The sequence below is a fragment of the Eubalaena glacialis genome, chromosome 11 (assembly GCF_028564815.1).
Source record: "Eubalaena glacialis isolate mEubGla1 chromosome 11, mEubGla1.1.hap2.+ XY, whole genome shotgun sequence".
NCBI classification, from domain to species: domain Eukaryota; kingdom Metazoa; phylum Chordata; class Mammalia; order Artiodactyla; family Balaenidae; genus Eubalaena; species Eubalaena glacialis.
In genome coordinates this window covers 111,064,059-111,080,134 of record NC_083726.1, presented here as the reverse complement: position 1 = coordinate 111,080,134, position 16,076 = coordinate 111,064,059, and the positions used below count along the sequence as shown (strand labels likewise).

The following is a 16,076-nucleotide window of genomic DNA, read 5'->3' as shown; positions in this document are numbered from 1 at the left end:
GCCCCGCCTCCCACACGCACCACGCAGAAAGGCCACTCCCTCCAGGAGCAGAGCTTTAATTCCGGGCTTTTAGTGTATTTACAGAAGTCCATAGCTCCAGCGGGAGGGCCCTTTGTTCTGTGCCTCCCCTGCCTTGGGACACTTCGGCTTACTCTGTGCTTGTCCAGGCAGGGGGACAAAGGTTCTATTAGTGTACATAATGGATACAAAGATTGCTTATCTACTGTGAAACAGGCTCAGGGACCAACCAGGGGCCCCCAAGCAGCCTTGCTGGGTTCTCCAAGTCCAAAATGGGCAGTGAGGCATGGCGCCCCTCATCCCCGCAGCCACCGCCTGGGCTCCTGGCACACTCAGCCTCTCTCACGAGTACACACACTCCACATCACACACACACACTCTGACACACACACTACACACAGCTCACCCGCTGGCAGTGCTCAGGCAGCTGAGAAAGGCTATATACACTGAGGGAGTAGCACCAGGTAAGTGGCTGCCAGATCATGCCTGCTCCGCCAAGACCCTTCCCCTCCAGAAAAACGGGGGTCCAGAGGGCATCTCGCAGGTCCTTCCAGGCTGCCTGGGACAGGAAGCATCCATCTCAGGGCTGCCCGCAGGGGGCGGGCCGCGGCCTCATCGGGGAAGGCGGGTCTCGTGCGCGAGGGGGGCGGGGCCGCCCAGCGCTTCCTCGATGTCCTCCAGGCAGCCGAGCAGGTCCATGTCGCGGAGCACGCGGCCCAGCAGCTCCAGCGTGGCCTCGCGCCGCGGGGTGCGCCGCCGCCAGGCCGCCAGCATGCTGTACTGCGCCTCGCGCAGGCAGCGCAAGTTCTGCAGCTCCAGCCGCTCGATTTCGTGATCACTCAGCCCCAGCCGCCGCACGAACTCCTTCCAGCGCAACGGGGGCACGCCGTCCACCACGGCGTACAGTGTCGCGGGGTCGGCTGCAGGGAGGCGGCGCGGTGAGCCCGGAGCGGCGGCCCTCCCCGCCCGGCCCCCGCCCACTCGCCCCGGGCGCCCCGCCCACCCGCCTCCCCGGCCGGGGTTCCCTGCGAGGATGAATGAGGAACTCACCATCTGCGAGCGGAGCGGGGGCGCTGGGGGCGCTGGGGGCGCCGTGGGCGCTGGCCTCCCACTTCTGCACAGGGGTGGGGACGGGGGCGGAGGCTGGAGGCGCAGGGAGGATGGGGCCAGCCCCTTGGTGGGGCGGGGCCATCTCTCTGGGGAGTGATGTGACTCTGAAGTTGGACCGGTCACAGGGGGTGAAGGTGGGACTGGAGGCAGGACTGAAGCTCGGGATGGGACTGAAGCTTGGGGCCGGGGCCAGGGGCTCTGGCTCCCCCTGGGAGAGAGAGAAGGCACAGCATTAGCGGGGAAGAGGAAAAACAGCCCCAGCCCTCCTTCTTCTGGATTCCGGATGGGAGTTGGGGCTAGAGGGAATCAGGGGAGCCCCAGGACGAAGGGTGATTCCGGGTGATTTGGGTGTTACAAGACGACAATGGACAGTCAGGGAAGACTGCGGGTAGTTCCCCGGTTTCATCTTACCTCCTTTACAGGAGCCGACTGCCCACAAACTGAGAAAAAAGAAACAAAGCGTCAAAGATTTCACTTCCTCTCTCAGCCCTGGCGCCCATCATGGGGCTGGCGGTGGGTACTTGTGGTGACATGCTTCAGGGCCTATGTGGCCCCAGGGACGAGAGAGCTACTGATGCAGTATGAGCTCTCACCAGCCGAGCTCTCACCAGCCGTCCAAGACCACCTCGTGCCAGTGGGGTCCTTGCCAGCAAACTAAGGGGACACTCCTCATCTCCCTCCATGCCTGTGCATCCCTCCCTCCTGCCTCCTCTGAAGCCTCCTCCCGAATTCCTACCAGCACCCTTTCCCTTCCCAAAGGCCCCACTCACTGATGGAGTAGAGCTTGGGCTTCCAACGCTGGTAGCGGCATGCTAAAACAATGAGGAGGAAGGATGCCAGGCAAAGACCAAAGATGATCACCAGGGGCAACAGTACTGTGGTGCCTGGAAACAGAGCAGATTGTGGTCAGAGGAGAGGGGCTCTGGAGGTAGCAGGGCGGGATGGATGGGGAGGGGCATGACTAGGAAAGGGTCCATGGGCATGGGCACCAGGATAGTTCTCCTCACCTGGGTCCTGAGAGTCGTTACTAGTTACAGGTAGAGCTGGACATAATTTCTCGCACTCCGTGTTCTTACAGCTAAAAGAAGAGAGAGTGCTGGTGAGTAGGGGCCCACCGTAAGAGGAATACAGGAAAAAAAGAAAAAGAAAAAAACCACACAGCTTGTTGGAAATTCTTGGCTTTACAAATATTTTAGCTATCTCTTGATATAATGGAAATTAATCCTATCTTGGGAATTGATGTGGAGGAAAGAAACATTAGTTAATCCCAAAATCATTTCATTTTAGAGCTGGATTTGATCTTGAAGAAGCTATGTAGGAAAAGAGTTAAAAGCAGTCAGAGTCAGGTATAAATTCCAGCCCCATTCATTGGCTAGCAGTGTGACTCCAGGCAAATCACTTCACCTGTAAGCCTCAGTTTCCTCATCAGTAAAACAGGGATCCTACCCACTGTCAAGATTGAGGATAGTGAGATAATTATGCCTGACATATAGTAAGCCCTCGATAAATGCTGACTGTCATTGAATTGTTATTTTATCACTGTTTTACTGATGAGAATCCAGTGAAAAAAAGAGGTTAAAGAGCTTTTTCTCTAGATGACACTGCTGGTGACAACACCTAACTTTGAGAGAGGGGTCTAGCATGCATGTGAACAATTAAAAAACACATCTTGCTGGGGGCAGCCAGAGAACACTCTAGAACAAGCGCATCTTCCCGTTTTGGAGCTGGCACTGGGCAGCATGGACTAATGAGAACGACATCAGGGGTCCTAGAAGGAACTTGAGGAGGTGAGTTCTCAGCAGGAATCTGAAAGCAGGGAGAGGTCATTTTGCCCACCTCACAAGCTCATGGTGAGAACCACATGGAAGGGGTGTAGAAGTGCTTTTAAGGGGAAGAGACTAGTGGGAAAAAGAACAGAGTTTCTTGTCAGACACTTTGTGGCTATTTTTTGTGGTTCTTACAACTTTGCCAACCTGATGTCATTATCCTTACTTTAAAGGTAAAAACATATTCTCATAAAGACTTAAAAAAAAAAAAAAAAAAAGGTAAAAACAACTAAGGCTCAGAGATGTTAAGTCACTTGCCCAAGCTCACACAGCCAATACGTGGCTAGCCTGAGATGTAAACCCAGGGCAATTCAACTTTAGAACCCTCAGTTTCCTCTTTGCAAGCAAGTGTGCAAGAACAGCCTCTGCAGAGCCAGAAGGAGTGAGGAGGTGTGGTCAAAGGGACTGGGGAGTAAAGCGCATACTGCATTAAACCTAAGATCAATAATCAGAGACATTACGATTTACATCCCACACACACACACATACATGCACAGGTGCCAAATGAACCATGATACACCGTCAACTGTTGTAAGATGCAGTATGATTTCAGAGATGTAAAAGTGTATTCCTAGAATCCATAGCAGGGCCTGTTGCCCAAGAATCTGAACGTCTTCCAAAAAACATCTGAACGTTTAAAAAGAACTTCAAGTCCTTGCGGGTATGCGCCTCTATCCACAGAGACTTCATGAGATTTTAGGAACAAGTTGGGGGCAGGGAGGACTGTCTGGTATCTTGACATGAAGTGTCTCCCATCCAAACAGCCGGGAGGAGCCAGAGCACCTCCCCCAGTCTCCTCCTCCCGTCCCGATCCAGGGCCCAGCAGCCGGCAGAAGTACTCACTGATCACAGGAGACGCACTCAGCCTCTCTTAGAAAGAACCCCACGTGGCAGTGGCAGATGGTGTCCTGTCTCTCCTTGCCTGTAGGGAGAGATGCGGCACAGCTGAAGGAGGATGGCCCAGCACCCCGAGGGCCGGAGGGAGAACTAGGAGGGGCAGGAGTACAGCAAGCTGGAGACCGCCCTCCGGAGACGGGGTGACCAGGGGGGTCGGGAGGGCCATGCTCACAGGAGTGGTGCACCGTGCCGTTGGGGCAGAGGCTGCAGTTCAAACACTGGAACAGAGTTTCACTCCAATACTTCCGATACTGGTTCTTCCTGCAGCCACACACGGTATCCCGGTCCACTGCGCAAGGAGCAATCTCCACCTGGAACATTTCTGGTGAGGGGAGTAGATGGGGTATGAGCTCCCACTGTCCCCCCCCGGGTGTGTCTCTCTGGGTAACACACGCTCACACCCATGCATTCGTTCACTTGTGCACACGCATCCCTGCCCACCCGCAGCAGCACAGCTTCGCACATTCCCCTGGAGACAGACGCGCACACCCCTCTGAACACCTGACCCAGTCGGTGTAGAGCCCCGCCCCCTGCTGAGACTCACCTTTCCGGCACTTGGAGCAGCTCAGGCATTGTCTGAGGTGGTTCTCCGAAGCGGTAAAGGTGCCGCGGGCACACACCCTGCAGTCCGTGTCCAGCCCCGGGCCCGGACAATCATTGTACAGGTAGGTGCCTGTGATTGGGGGGTCGGGGTTAGGCTGCAGCCCGGAGCCCCAGCCCCAGGACGGCCCGGGCACCTCCCCGAAGTCCCTGGGAGAGGAAAGGAGGGAGAAACTCCCAGCCCTGGAGAGGCAGCCAAGTCAGGGACCCCGCGTTCTGGAACATCTGGAAAAAGCAAAGGAAGAAGCAGGGCCCCCTAACTGAGGAGTTCCACGGTTATCCCTTTCTCCTACCTTTGTGGCACTTTGTGCAGCAAATGGAATTATTTTGAGGGTGGCTATATTTCCCTTGGGGACACGAACTCTCTCTCTTCTCACGGTCCCCAGGGTGAGGGACCAGCCCATGAATCCCCGCGGGGTACACGTCCACCAACAGAGCCCGGAGCACCTGGGGAAGAGTCAGATGGAGGAGGCCCGTCAGGGGAGGGAGGGGCGGGGCCTCAGAGGGAGCGAGTCTAAAGCCTTCCCCGCGCAAGTCTTTTCTCCGCGGAACATTCTCCCCAGGCCACTCCCGCTCACACGCCACGTTCTCCTCTAAGCCTAGGCTGTCGGCACTGTGCCATCTTAATTGCCCTCTGGTGGTCCTGTGTATTCATTTCTGTCCTTCCAACTCAAGGCTGGTAAACTCCAGGCACGGGCCGTATTTTACCCTTATTTCCCCAAAGCAGCTATTAGTGCTGGACACAGGGCAGATGTTCAAGGAGTTTTCTGGGTTGGGAACAGGCCCTTCCTTCCGACGAGTAGCCCTAAAGATTGGGGTGGCGTTTCTCCATCTGGGTGCCTGCGTTCACAGTGTATTCACTTCGTGCACATTCACGGAGGTGAACATTTAGGATCTGTGCGCTTTCCTGTATTATGTTATGCCATTAAAAAGGTTTTTTGTAACATCAGACTGGAGTGGAGGTGAGTGACGTCCCTGTGGGGACCATTCCTGGACAGCGGGCAGAAGCCAAAGGAAGAGTTTCTTTGTAAATCTGTACCAAAACCTCACTCAGGATCCTGCCTCAGACTCCGTGCTGCATCCCCTTCCACCAGTAAATCTGCACAAATACCCCAGGTTGGCCAGGGCAAATGGGGAGCAGAGAAAAAGGGAAAGTTCGGGGTCAGGGTTGGGGGTAGAAAGGTGATGAGGTTTAGGTGGGGCGGGAGTGGGCAAAGGCATGCAGGTTACATGCAATCGGAGCCGGCTGGAGGCTGGGGACCCGGCTCAAAGGCCACCGAGCCGGGAGCTGAGGGCGTGCCAGGGAGTCCCTCTGCCCTCTGCACATCGGGGTGTCCCGGGAGCCTGTTTTCCAGCCCCAGGCCAAGCCCACCGCCCCGGAATCACTCGCCCAGCCCTGGCTTCAGAGCTGGGACGGCACAGCCAGGAGGCTGTGTTGAGCTCCAACCCAGACTTTGCTGTTTCACCTCCTACCAGCCTCTTCCTGGCTTTCCCTGGGCCTTGATTTTGTTTGCTCTGCTATAAAGGCCGCCTTATGTAAAGATAAGAGGATTGGGGCTTCCCTGGTGGCGCAGTGGTTGAGAATCTGCCTGCCAATGCAGGGGACACGGGTTCGAGCCCTGGTCTGGGAAGATCCCACGTGCCGCGGAGCAGCTGGGCCCGTGAGCCACAATTACTGAGCCTGCGCGTCTGGAGCCTGTGCTCCGCAACAAGAGAGGCCGCGACAGTGAGAGGCCCGCGCACCGCGATGAAGAGTGGCCCCCGCTTGCCACAACTAGAGAAAGCCCTCGCACAGAAACGAAGACCCAACACAGCCATAAATAAATAAAAAAATAAATTAAAAAAAAAAAAGATAAGAGGATGTTCTCCAAGGATGTTAAACTTTGGGAGCAACAGGCTAATCAGATCCCAGAAACCCCAGCCCACGACAGGAGGGCCTGGTAGCCCAAGGCTGTAGGCCGGTCACGCCCCAGTCCCCCGCTAGGTGTCGCTGCAGCGGCCCGGAAGCCCAAGCCCCCGCCCCAGCCCCAGACAGGGGAAGCCACACTCAGAAACCCAGCTGCCACCCCCCAGGGGCGTAGGGCGCCCTCCCCACCCAGAGGCAGCACCCTTCCCTGGCCACTCCAGCACTGTGCCACCTCCCCTGAGAACAGGGCTGAGGCTTCCAGAGCAACAGGAAAAGTTTGGAGTGTTTATGGGAAGGACTTCCCAGTCCTGAAAGTGTGGTTCCTTTCCCCGAAGAAGGGCTCACATCACCTAAGGTCACTGGCACTTGGAATTCCATCCAGGCGGCTGGGAGCAGAGCCAACCGGCAGAGACAGCATCAGGAAAAAGAACGGCGGCGGGTTGGGGTGGGGGGGGGTCCTTCCCAGGAAGGAGGGAGAGGCGCCTTCTCAGGCCACGTGCCTCCCACCGCGATCTCCAGCACTTTGGGGGTTAAGTCAGATCCGGGAAAGAGAAATCTTTTCCCAGCAGCTCTGCCCGGTGACTCAGGCCAGAGGGAGGGAGGGAATCTAGGGGAGGGAGAGGGAACCAGCAGCTTCCCCAGCTCCTCAAGGGTCATGAGTCAGCAGAAAGGCTGAAGGGACCAGCCCGCAACTGGGACCCGATCCGATCCCTTCCTCGTGTGGGCCGGTCTCTCCCTCCAATCCCCACTCAGAGCCCCCTTTCCTCCCCTCCTCCTCCCAGGAGCTAGGCAATGGGCCTCAGTCCCTCTTGGCCCACTTTTTCGGGAAATGGCTCCCTATCCCATTCCATCCCAAAGGGAAGTCTCGGCCGACCCCTTGCTTCCTCCCATCGGGTCACTACCCGCCCCTCCCTGAGGGCCACTCAGCTCCTTCCCACCCCTCAGCATCCTTCCTTTAGACCCAGCCCCGCCCAGGCTCCTCCTCCTGGTTCAACCAGTCTCTCTACGGGTTTGTCCTTTCCCTGGGTTCTCACGTGAGCCCCCCTGACACTTCCCAGTTCCAGAAGGGAGCAAACCAAGGCTGCCCTCCCACCCGGGTTCACTGCCTTCCCACAGCCTGACTGGTTCTGGCCAGCTGGGTTGGGCTTGGGGACCTCCCTGGGGTCCTGAAACAATCCTTAGGAAAGGCGGCCAGTTCTGAGCCTCCACATCCCCCTCCCACAAGCCCGCTGGCAGCACAGGCAAAACTCCAGAGCCCTGAGCACCCAGTTCCGGGAGGGAGCGAGCAAGACGGGGTGTAAGACAAGCAGCACCGTTTCCCCGGGTCCCCCCCCAGTCCCCAGCAGCCCCCCGAGCCAGCCCACTCTGACCCCAGGAGCCAGCAGGCACCATTCCTTGGCACTGGCTGTCTCCAGTGCTTAGCCGCTGCATCTTGCAGCAAAACAGCGGAAATAGGAGGTGAACTCGGAGCACCCAGACCCCAGGCAGCCTGAGTGCCTGTGGCCTGGAGCAGGGGAAGGGCAGGAAGCTGGGGTGCCTGTGGAGAGACAGTTGAAGGGGTGGCCCAGCACCCCTCCAACTCCCCCATAACTTCCGCCTAGGGAGGCTTTTAAGTGTGACTTCCTGTGCTGGGGCCGCAGCTTGGGGGTGGAGGAGCTGACAGCAGAGCGACCCTGTGGTCTAGCTCCGACCCAGCCGCCTCACTGTGCCGTCCTGCGTTAATTTGTTCTTTAACTTAAAATGTCTTGTGTTCATTTGATGTCAAAAATCTTTGGGGAGCTCACGACAGCTTCTCCTCCAAGGCCCAGTTGAGACCCGGCCTCCCTCCCTGGAAGCCCCCCATTAATGAGGCTTCCCCCCACTCCAGCTCATGAGATACACACCCACCCTGTGAACTTTAAAAATATGAATTAACTATACCTATTTTGGGCTCTTACCATAACTACCTCGGGTGAGTACATGTGATCTCCCCAAACAGACCATAAACGATGCGATGAGAGATGAGAAAGAGTGTTTTGGTCAGAGATAATGTCTAATCCTCCGCACCCAGAACTGGAAGAGGGAAATAAATGTGGTTTGATTGGGTGATTTCATGACTATCTGTCTTCCACTCCAGTCAAGGCCAGTGAAAACCAAAGTGGGAAGATGGGAGTCAGTGCCTCCCTGTAGGAATATATTTATCTCCAGGGGAGAGTTCCCCTCTCCTTCCCACACACATGCACAATCGCAAACACCCTCACAGGAGATGCTGACAATCCTTCCTCTCCTTTTGAGCATCCCTGGTGAGTGAAGGTTTTGTGTCACTTACGAACGACACAAAGGCAGATATGAGTCTGAGAACCTCTGCTCTAGCCTGTTAGATGCTCACTTCACTTGGCTGTTCTCCAGACCCTCAACACGCCCCAAAGGAAATCCATCGACCTCCTGACCTGGACAAATGTCACACCATCAACTGCTCTTTGCCACCCTTCTCTCCTCAAGGCCCCCATCCCTCCTGTGCCGCCATCCAGTCTGTAGTCCATCTTGCCAGACCTCCCCCGTCATCTCTCAATCCTTTCCAAGTCCAGGGGTTGCCTCACACCCGATCACTGCAACCGTCTTCCCGCCTTTTTCCTGCTCCAATCCATCCTACACGCTTTCTTATCTGCATTCAAGCTTCAACCTGCACCCACAGGTGTGGGAATCTTCCTTTCTGGGGCCGGACCTCAAACATCATTTCCATGGATCACTCTTTCCCTGAATGAGAACTTGCAGAGGTACCTCACTGCTATTCTGGACACATGCCCAGGCGCAGCAGCCCTGAGAGAACCATTTATGAATGAATGAATGAATGAATTCCTCTACCTAGGACCACAGTCAGGATTCTCTCTCCATCCCTTCCCCCATTTCCTCTAATTTTCTCTTTCTCGCTTCTTCTTGTTCCTCAACAGGGTCCTTCCCCTGCAGCCGAGGTGCTCAGCTTCCTGCCACCACCAGCCCCCAACACAAAATCCCGTCTCTCCGTTCCTCCGCTCTACCTCAAACCAGTCCCCTTTCTTTCCAGCCTGCTGCCAGTCAGTGGCTTTAAATCTCAGCTCCAAAACCACTCTTCTATGAGGCATTGCATCCCTCATTCCATCCTTTATTCATTCAACAAACAGTTAAGGATCACGGTAGAGGCGCAGGTCCCGCAGGGATGCTGAGATGAATACATGGCTTGTGCTCTCAGTTGGGTCAGAGACGGGCGACTGTGAACTCTGCGTCTCTGCAGGGAGCACGGGCGCTGGAGCTGAGATCTGCTGAGCAGAAAAGGCAGCAGGACGGCACTCTCACCCCTCCCGGTTCTGCCTCCCATGGGTGTTCCAGGGCACCACATCGCAATGCTTTTGTGGGCATTTCCCCCCAGAGTGTTCTAAAATCATTTTTTGCTGTAAGCTGTCTTGGCTCCAAGACTGTCAGCTCTTTGAGAGCAGCAAGATCTTATGTGCTCTGTTACAGTCTCTCCTGCATTCTTCCCCCACCTCCACGCCCGCCCCCCGCCACACACACACAGTTCCCTGCATTGCCCATTGAGTGGCAGGCAGTTGGAAAGCCCGTGGACAGCCTCACCCAGCACTGCACACCTCCTGTTTCCACTCCAGCTCCAGGCTGAGCCTGGTCCCTTAGCTGTCACACCCCAACCCGGGCTGGATCAGCTGCAGCCCCAGGCACATTCCTTTATCTATTCAGGCTCCCCGTACCTCTGTTTTCCAAACGCAGAAGCCACTGAGTAATTACAACCACTACTGATACTATTAACAATATGAAAGCTAACGTTTATTGAGTGCTTTCTGTTTGCTATACCCTGTTCCTCTACTAGAACAGAGACTCCACGAAGGCAGAGATTTTTGTTTACTGCTGTTAAGTCCAGCACCTAAAAGAGTATCTAGCGCCGAGCAGGCACAAATGAATGGAATACTTAATATATATCTATCTATTTCATCTTCAAAACGACATTATGAGGTAGTGACGATTCTGTCCATCTTAGAGATAAAGAAGCAACAAGGCATGAAGGGTTATGTAACCTGCTCAAGCCCAGGCAGCTAGTCCCTGAGGGAGTCAGGACCAGACCGGGTGATTTACTGCCAGGAGACAAGAGAAGGCAGGGCAGCTGGATGGGGAGCAGGGGGAGCCTGTGGGAAGGACAGCCTGCAGGGGAGGGAGAGGTGGGCCTGGGGCCACAGGAGGTGGCGGGGTGCTGTGCAGGGAACCAGGGTCTAGAAACGTGGACTAGAGCAGAGGGGGCGGGAGGAACTGGTGAGAAAGGTCCAGAGAGGAGACTCGGAGGAGATGTGACAGAAAAGAAAGGAATGATCTGGGGACACAGTACAAGACCCTGGGGGAAGAAGAGGTGAGGGGACGAGGGGTGGGGGGAGGAGAGGTGGGAGGAGGAGAGGTGGGGGGAGGAGAGGTGGGGTGAGGAGAGGTGGGGTGAGGAGAGGTGAGGGGAGGAGAGGTGAGGGGAAGAAGAGGTGGGGGAAGAAGAGGTGGGGGGAGGAGAGGTGAGGGGAGGAGAGGTGAGGGGAGGAGAGGTGGGGGAAGAAGAGGTGGGGGGAAGAAGAGGTGGGGGGAGGAGGGGTGGGGGGAGGAGGGGTGTGGGGAGGAGGGGTGTGGGGAGGAGAGGTGAGGGGAGGAGAGGTGAGGGGAAGACGAGGTGGGGGGAAGACGAGGTGGGGGGAGGAGGGGTGGGGGGAGGAGGGGTGGGGGGAGGAGGGGTGGGGGGAGGAGAGGTGAGGGGAGGAGAGGTGGGGGGAGGAGAGGTGAGGGGAGGAGAGGTGGGGGAAGAAGAGGTGGGGGGAAGAAGAGGTGGGGGGAAGAAGAGGTGGGGGGAAGAAGAGGTGGGGGGAGGAGAGGTGGGGGGAGGAGAGGTGGGGGGAGGAGAGGTGGGGGGAGGAGAGGTGGGGGCAGGAGAGGTGGGGAGTGGCGATTGGGCCAGGGAAGAGCAGGAACCCTGAAGAAAGTGGCCAACGCAGTGCCCCCAGCTAGGTGGAGGCGAGGGGCTGGGTTTCTGCGCAGGACAACTGCAGGACGTGGAGGGGTCAGGGATACATTGAAACAAGGCTGAAGCAAGAGAAAGGGACATTTTCCAGTGACGAAAACAACTGTCTACCAACTTCCCCAAACTGAGCTGTGGAAGAAGAAAGCAAGTGCTCTGTTGTCTGGGTCCGTGGGAAGGGCTTGGGGGGCAGGTCCAGGGCTCTGAGGCGGAGGAGGAGGGTCAGGCCCACAGACAGTGGCCACAGATCCAGGATGAAGAGTGCCCCCCGGGTGGGAGGCCTGGGCCTGGGGAGGCCACGGGGTTGCCGGGTCCCTATCCGGCTACCGATCCCCCTCCCAAATGCCTCCAACACACAGCATCCCAAGCCTACCCGCCCCAAGCCAGGGCCTCTCCCGGACTCAGTTTCCCCACTTCGCTGGTGTCCAGTCCCTGCCCTCCAGCAGGGTGTGCTCAGCCGGGCTCACCGGCAGCCTCGCCTCTCCACGGCCCAAGACTGCTGACCTGCCGGACACAATTAAGAACCTTCTGGACTCTGAGAGGACAGACCTTCTTTCTCCCACTCCTTTCGGTTTCCTAACAAACTCCCCCGCCCCCCGCCGTGGGCACCTGCCCCGACATTCCTGGCAGCCCGGGAGCCCCTTTCCCTCCCTACCTTTCAAACTTCTCCCTTGCTCCCGACTCAGGGCAGCGAATGAATGGGGCAGTGTTTGAGGTCAGGCCGCGCAGGCCTGAGGCTGGGGCGCGGCCCTCGGCTCTCTCCCGCCCCAGGCGCCGCTCGCCCGCCAGCCCACTCCGCCCTCCGTCCCCCGTCTCACCAGTGGCAGCAGCAGGCCAGGCACGGTGGGGAGGCCCCATGTCCGGCCAGCTGTGGCCTCTCACTCCCCCATCAGGGCTCAGGCAGTGGTGGACAGAGGCGACAGTGGCAGCGACACAGTCCCAGGATGAGCAGGGTCCGGAGTGGAGCCCGGGCGTCGGGCAGGGGAGTGGAGGGTTGAGACTGGGGCGGGGATCACAGCCGGGTCCCGGGGACCTCAAACCCGGAAGGCCGGCACTGTAGCCTGAGTTCGGAGAACTCCGAGAAAAGTCAAGCAGAGAGGAGGTGGGGAGGGGAAGGGAGGAGTGGGGTGTTGCAACTTCAGGGCAGGAAGAGCCGGGGTGGAGGCGGGAGGAGGCGGGAGGAGGCGGGAGGAGGGGGGGGCCAAGGTGCCTTAACCTTTTGTACCCAGTCCGAGGCACGGGCGCCCGGATCCTGCTGCCCTGCCACGTGCGCGGGTCTGACCGCTCCCACCCAGACACCCAGGAGCGCTGGCCCCCTGCCTCCTCCCCCATCGCCCGACCTTTCCCAAATGAACAACAGTAGAAAGACTCGGGGCTTTGGAATCAGATTCGCTGGGCTCCAGCTCAGGATTCTCTGCTTTTTAGGTGGGTGGTCTTGGACAAACTCGGATGCTGTGTTCCAGTTTGCAAAATGGAGAGCCGCTGTCTCGTGAGGTTGCTGGCAGGATTTATTGACACCGGCAGGTAAGCGTCTGATGCCGGACAAGTCCTCAGTGTTCCTTAGAACCCCTTCCCCTTTCCCCAGAGTTCTCCACTGACACCGTAATCTCTCACTTTCTTAGGAATTTACGCCTCCAACCCAAACCTCAGAGTAAAGCCTAACCCTGACTTGGGGCCCTGCCGCCCCGCACCTCCCTGCCCCCCCCCGGCCACCCCCCCCCCACCCCGCCCCAGTTCTCATCCAGTCTTTGCTGGGCGATGCTCCCAACAACGGATCCTGGCTCTGCCTCCAAACGATGGTGGGACCTCTCAAAAGACCTCGGTTTTGAAATGAGAGCGACAGTGCCTGGCCTACCTTCGTGGGGAAGATGATGTCATGAGGCCTAATGAGATCACATCCGTGACAATGCTGTGGAATTACAGCTCTCTCCATCAGGTATTACTAGTACATTCCCAGTGCCCCTTTCCCAAATATTCTGATACATCAATCCGAATTGCCCTCGGAGATAATCTACTGCAGCCCCCTTGTTTTATAATCGAGAAAACTGAGGCCCAGAGACCCGCAGGTCATGTGCCCTGCAGAGCCAGCCCAGCCCCCAGACTCCTGACTTCAGACTAAGGGCCCATTTTGCTACGACACATAATTACCGCTTTCCATCAGTCCTTCTGAGTCAGACCCCACCCCCTGATTCTTTGGGTATTTTTTTAAAATATTTATTTATTTATTTATGGCTGCGGCGGGTCTTAGTTGCGGCACGCGGGATCTTTCGTTGGAGCGCATGGGCTTCTCTCTAGTGGTGGTGCACAGGCTCCAGAGCATGTGGGCTCTGTAGTTGCAGCATGCGGGCTCTCTAGTTGAGACGTGCAGGTTCAGTAGTTGCGGCATGTGGGCTTAGTTCCCCAACCAGAGATGGAACCCGCGTCCCCTGCATTGGAAGGCGGATTCTTAACCACTGGACCATCAGGGAAGTCCCTCTTTGGGTATTTTATGCCATGCTTATCTGTGCAGGACATCTCCCAAATGCATCCCACAACAAGGGTACAACATTCACCCAAATATTCTCTGGCCGCAATGATCTTCCCTAGACCCAGTCCAGGCCCCGGGTCCTCCAGCCGCTGACATTGCTGGAAATGCAGGGAGACCAGACAGGAGTGAGGTCCTAGGGCTTTGTGACTTGGCATCAGAGCTCCTCACCCCTTTGCTTCTTGATCCACCAGCTGACTCCCCACGCTGGTATCCACCCTCCCTGGCCCTTTCCTGGCGCCCCTCTGTGATCCCAGGAACGGAGCTGTGGATGTGAACGGAGCTTGGACGCCCCCACTTCTGGCTGACTTCACTCCACCCCATCCTCCAGCTTCTGAGGAACAAAAGGGTTGAAGCTGGACTCACAGAGGAAGGTCACCTCCACCAACACACAGGGAGGCTCCAAGTACAGTACGAATGGACCCAAAGCAGAGCACTTATAGAAGCAGAGTCACTGAAATAAAGTGCAAGAGTCAAATTGCCCAGTTTCCAGTGTAAAGAAGCCAGAAGAGCCACAGGCTGCTCATGTAGGAAATGGGAGGCACGCATTGATGAGCAAACGCATGTAAAGTGTTTAGCAAGGGTTTGCCGTATACTAAGCATTCAATCAGTGGTAGCAATGTTAATAGTTTGTATTAACAATAATAACTTCAGTGTCCTATTTTTTTTAATTTTTATTGAAATGTAGTTGATTTACAGTGTTGTGTTAGTTTCAGGTGTCAATGTCCTATTTTTAATGTTACAAGGAATTTTTAGTAGTCTGTGCCAACTGTCAATGCCATTACACATAGCCCGGCACAAAAGGAGAATTTCTTTCATTGTTTGGGATAAATGCCTATTTACTCAGCAAGTTTAAAGTCTTGAGACACGTGGTATTCAACTGTTCAATAAAATTCTGTTTAAAAAAAGATGGTGAGACGTGCATGGATCTAGGGATATGAACAGCTAACCAGTCTCTTGGAGGAGGTGAGAGTATGAACATAATCCCTCCAGGGGAAGAAGAAATCATGGCGAGGGAGACAATGGGAGAGATGGAGAAATAGGACAGGTGCAGACTAGGATTGGCTGTTAGGGCTCATGAAGCAAAGGATAAAGCGTATAAGGAGCTTTAGATAACAGAGCCCCGTCTCTCCATCACGTGTCACACACACACACACTCACACACACGGGCCCCACAGTAGCAGAGTCATCAAAAGGGCACTGAACTCTCAGTCGGGGTGACATGGGTTCCAGCCCCTGACATCCCAGCCCTATGTGTCACAGGAAAACAGGCTGAGTCACAGAAGACCTGGCTTCCAAGCTGGTTCTGTAAGAATCATGAACTTGGGCAAGTCACTTCACCTGATAAGCTCAATAAGGAAAATGAGGCAACTTGAACTCTCTTCTCTACCAGTCTGATCAACCTGGGACAGAGAAACTAGGAGCACCTCTCCTGGATGTGCTAATTTTGGATAACTACTCATACGATGCAAGTGTGCAGATTACTGCCGATTTCAATAAACACTCTAGAAAAACGCATGCCCTGTATTACTGGTACATGCCCTAGTCCCCTCCCGGCCCCCGTAACTGGCACCCATTTGCCTTTAAAATCCACTTTATCTTGAATCATGTAAGACAAATACATTAATATAAGTTTTTATGGAATTTGTGATGCCTTGAATAATGGTCAGAAGGTGCATGTCTTTGTGTGTTGGTGAAGAAGGAAATAAACTATTTTTAAAGCTAAAAAAACAAACAACCCTAGTGTCCAGGAGTAACACAACACATAGATGAGGGATGGAGGAGAGAAGGAAACAGCTCAAGGTGGACATGCTTTTGGCAGGAGAAACTCCAGCGCAGGCTGGGGGAGAAGGGGAAGGAGGGGGAGTGTGGCTGATTGCTGTCATCCACAATAGCTCCAGCTGTGCCCGGCAGGTCCTGCCCACGCAGCCAGGGGAGACGGAGCCAGGGAGGGCTGGGGCAGGACTGACGATGGGCTGGGGCAGGACTGACGATAGGCTGTGGCCAGAGAGCACAAGAGCAGGCTGAACCTGAGGGCTCTGAGAGGAAACCATTGTGACACCAGCATTTTCCCCTCATCATCTTGAGTCTAGGAAAGGGAAGTCAGGAGTCATCACATCACTTCCTCGTCACGACCTTTCCTACCTTCCCGCTCCCTCCACCATCCCCCCCTCTTTCCCG

The 16,076-nt window shown here is 56.0% G+C and overlaps 1 protein-coding gene and 1 long non-coding RNA gene across 2 annotated transcripts; one reads left to right on the top strand and one right to left on the bottom strand.

Moving 5' to 3' along the window:
- Positions 1-40: 40 nt before the first annotated feature.
- On the bottom strand, positions 41-12,243 carry TNFRSF1A (TNF receptor superfamily member 1A; the record flags this gene model as incomplete). Its single annotated transcript, XM_061206692.1, has 10 exons — positions 41-938; positions 1,069-1,336; positions 1,540-1,568; positions 1,899-2,012; positions 2,136-2,206; positions 3,798-3,876; positions 4,024-4,173; positions 4,396-4,524; positions 4,745-4,898; positions 12,190-12,243. Coding segments are annotated over 10 exons (1,356 nt in total), but the record flags the coding sequence as incomplete, so codon positions are not given.
- Positions 12,244-12,572: 329 nt separating this feature from the next.
- On the top strand, positions 12,573-14,815 carry LOC133101145 (uncharacterized). The gene is made up of 3 exons (XR_009702595.1): positions 12,573-12,895; positions 12,994-13,307; positions 14,090-14,815. It is a non-coding gene; the product is annotated as an uncharacterized LOC133101145 (long non-coding RNA).
- Positions 14,816-16,076: the final 1,261 nt, after the last annotated feature.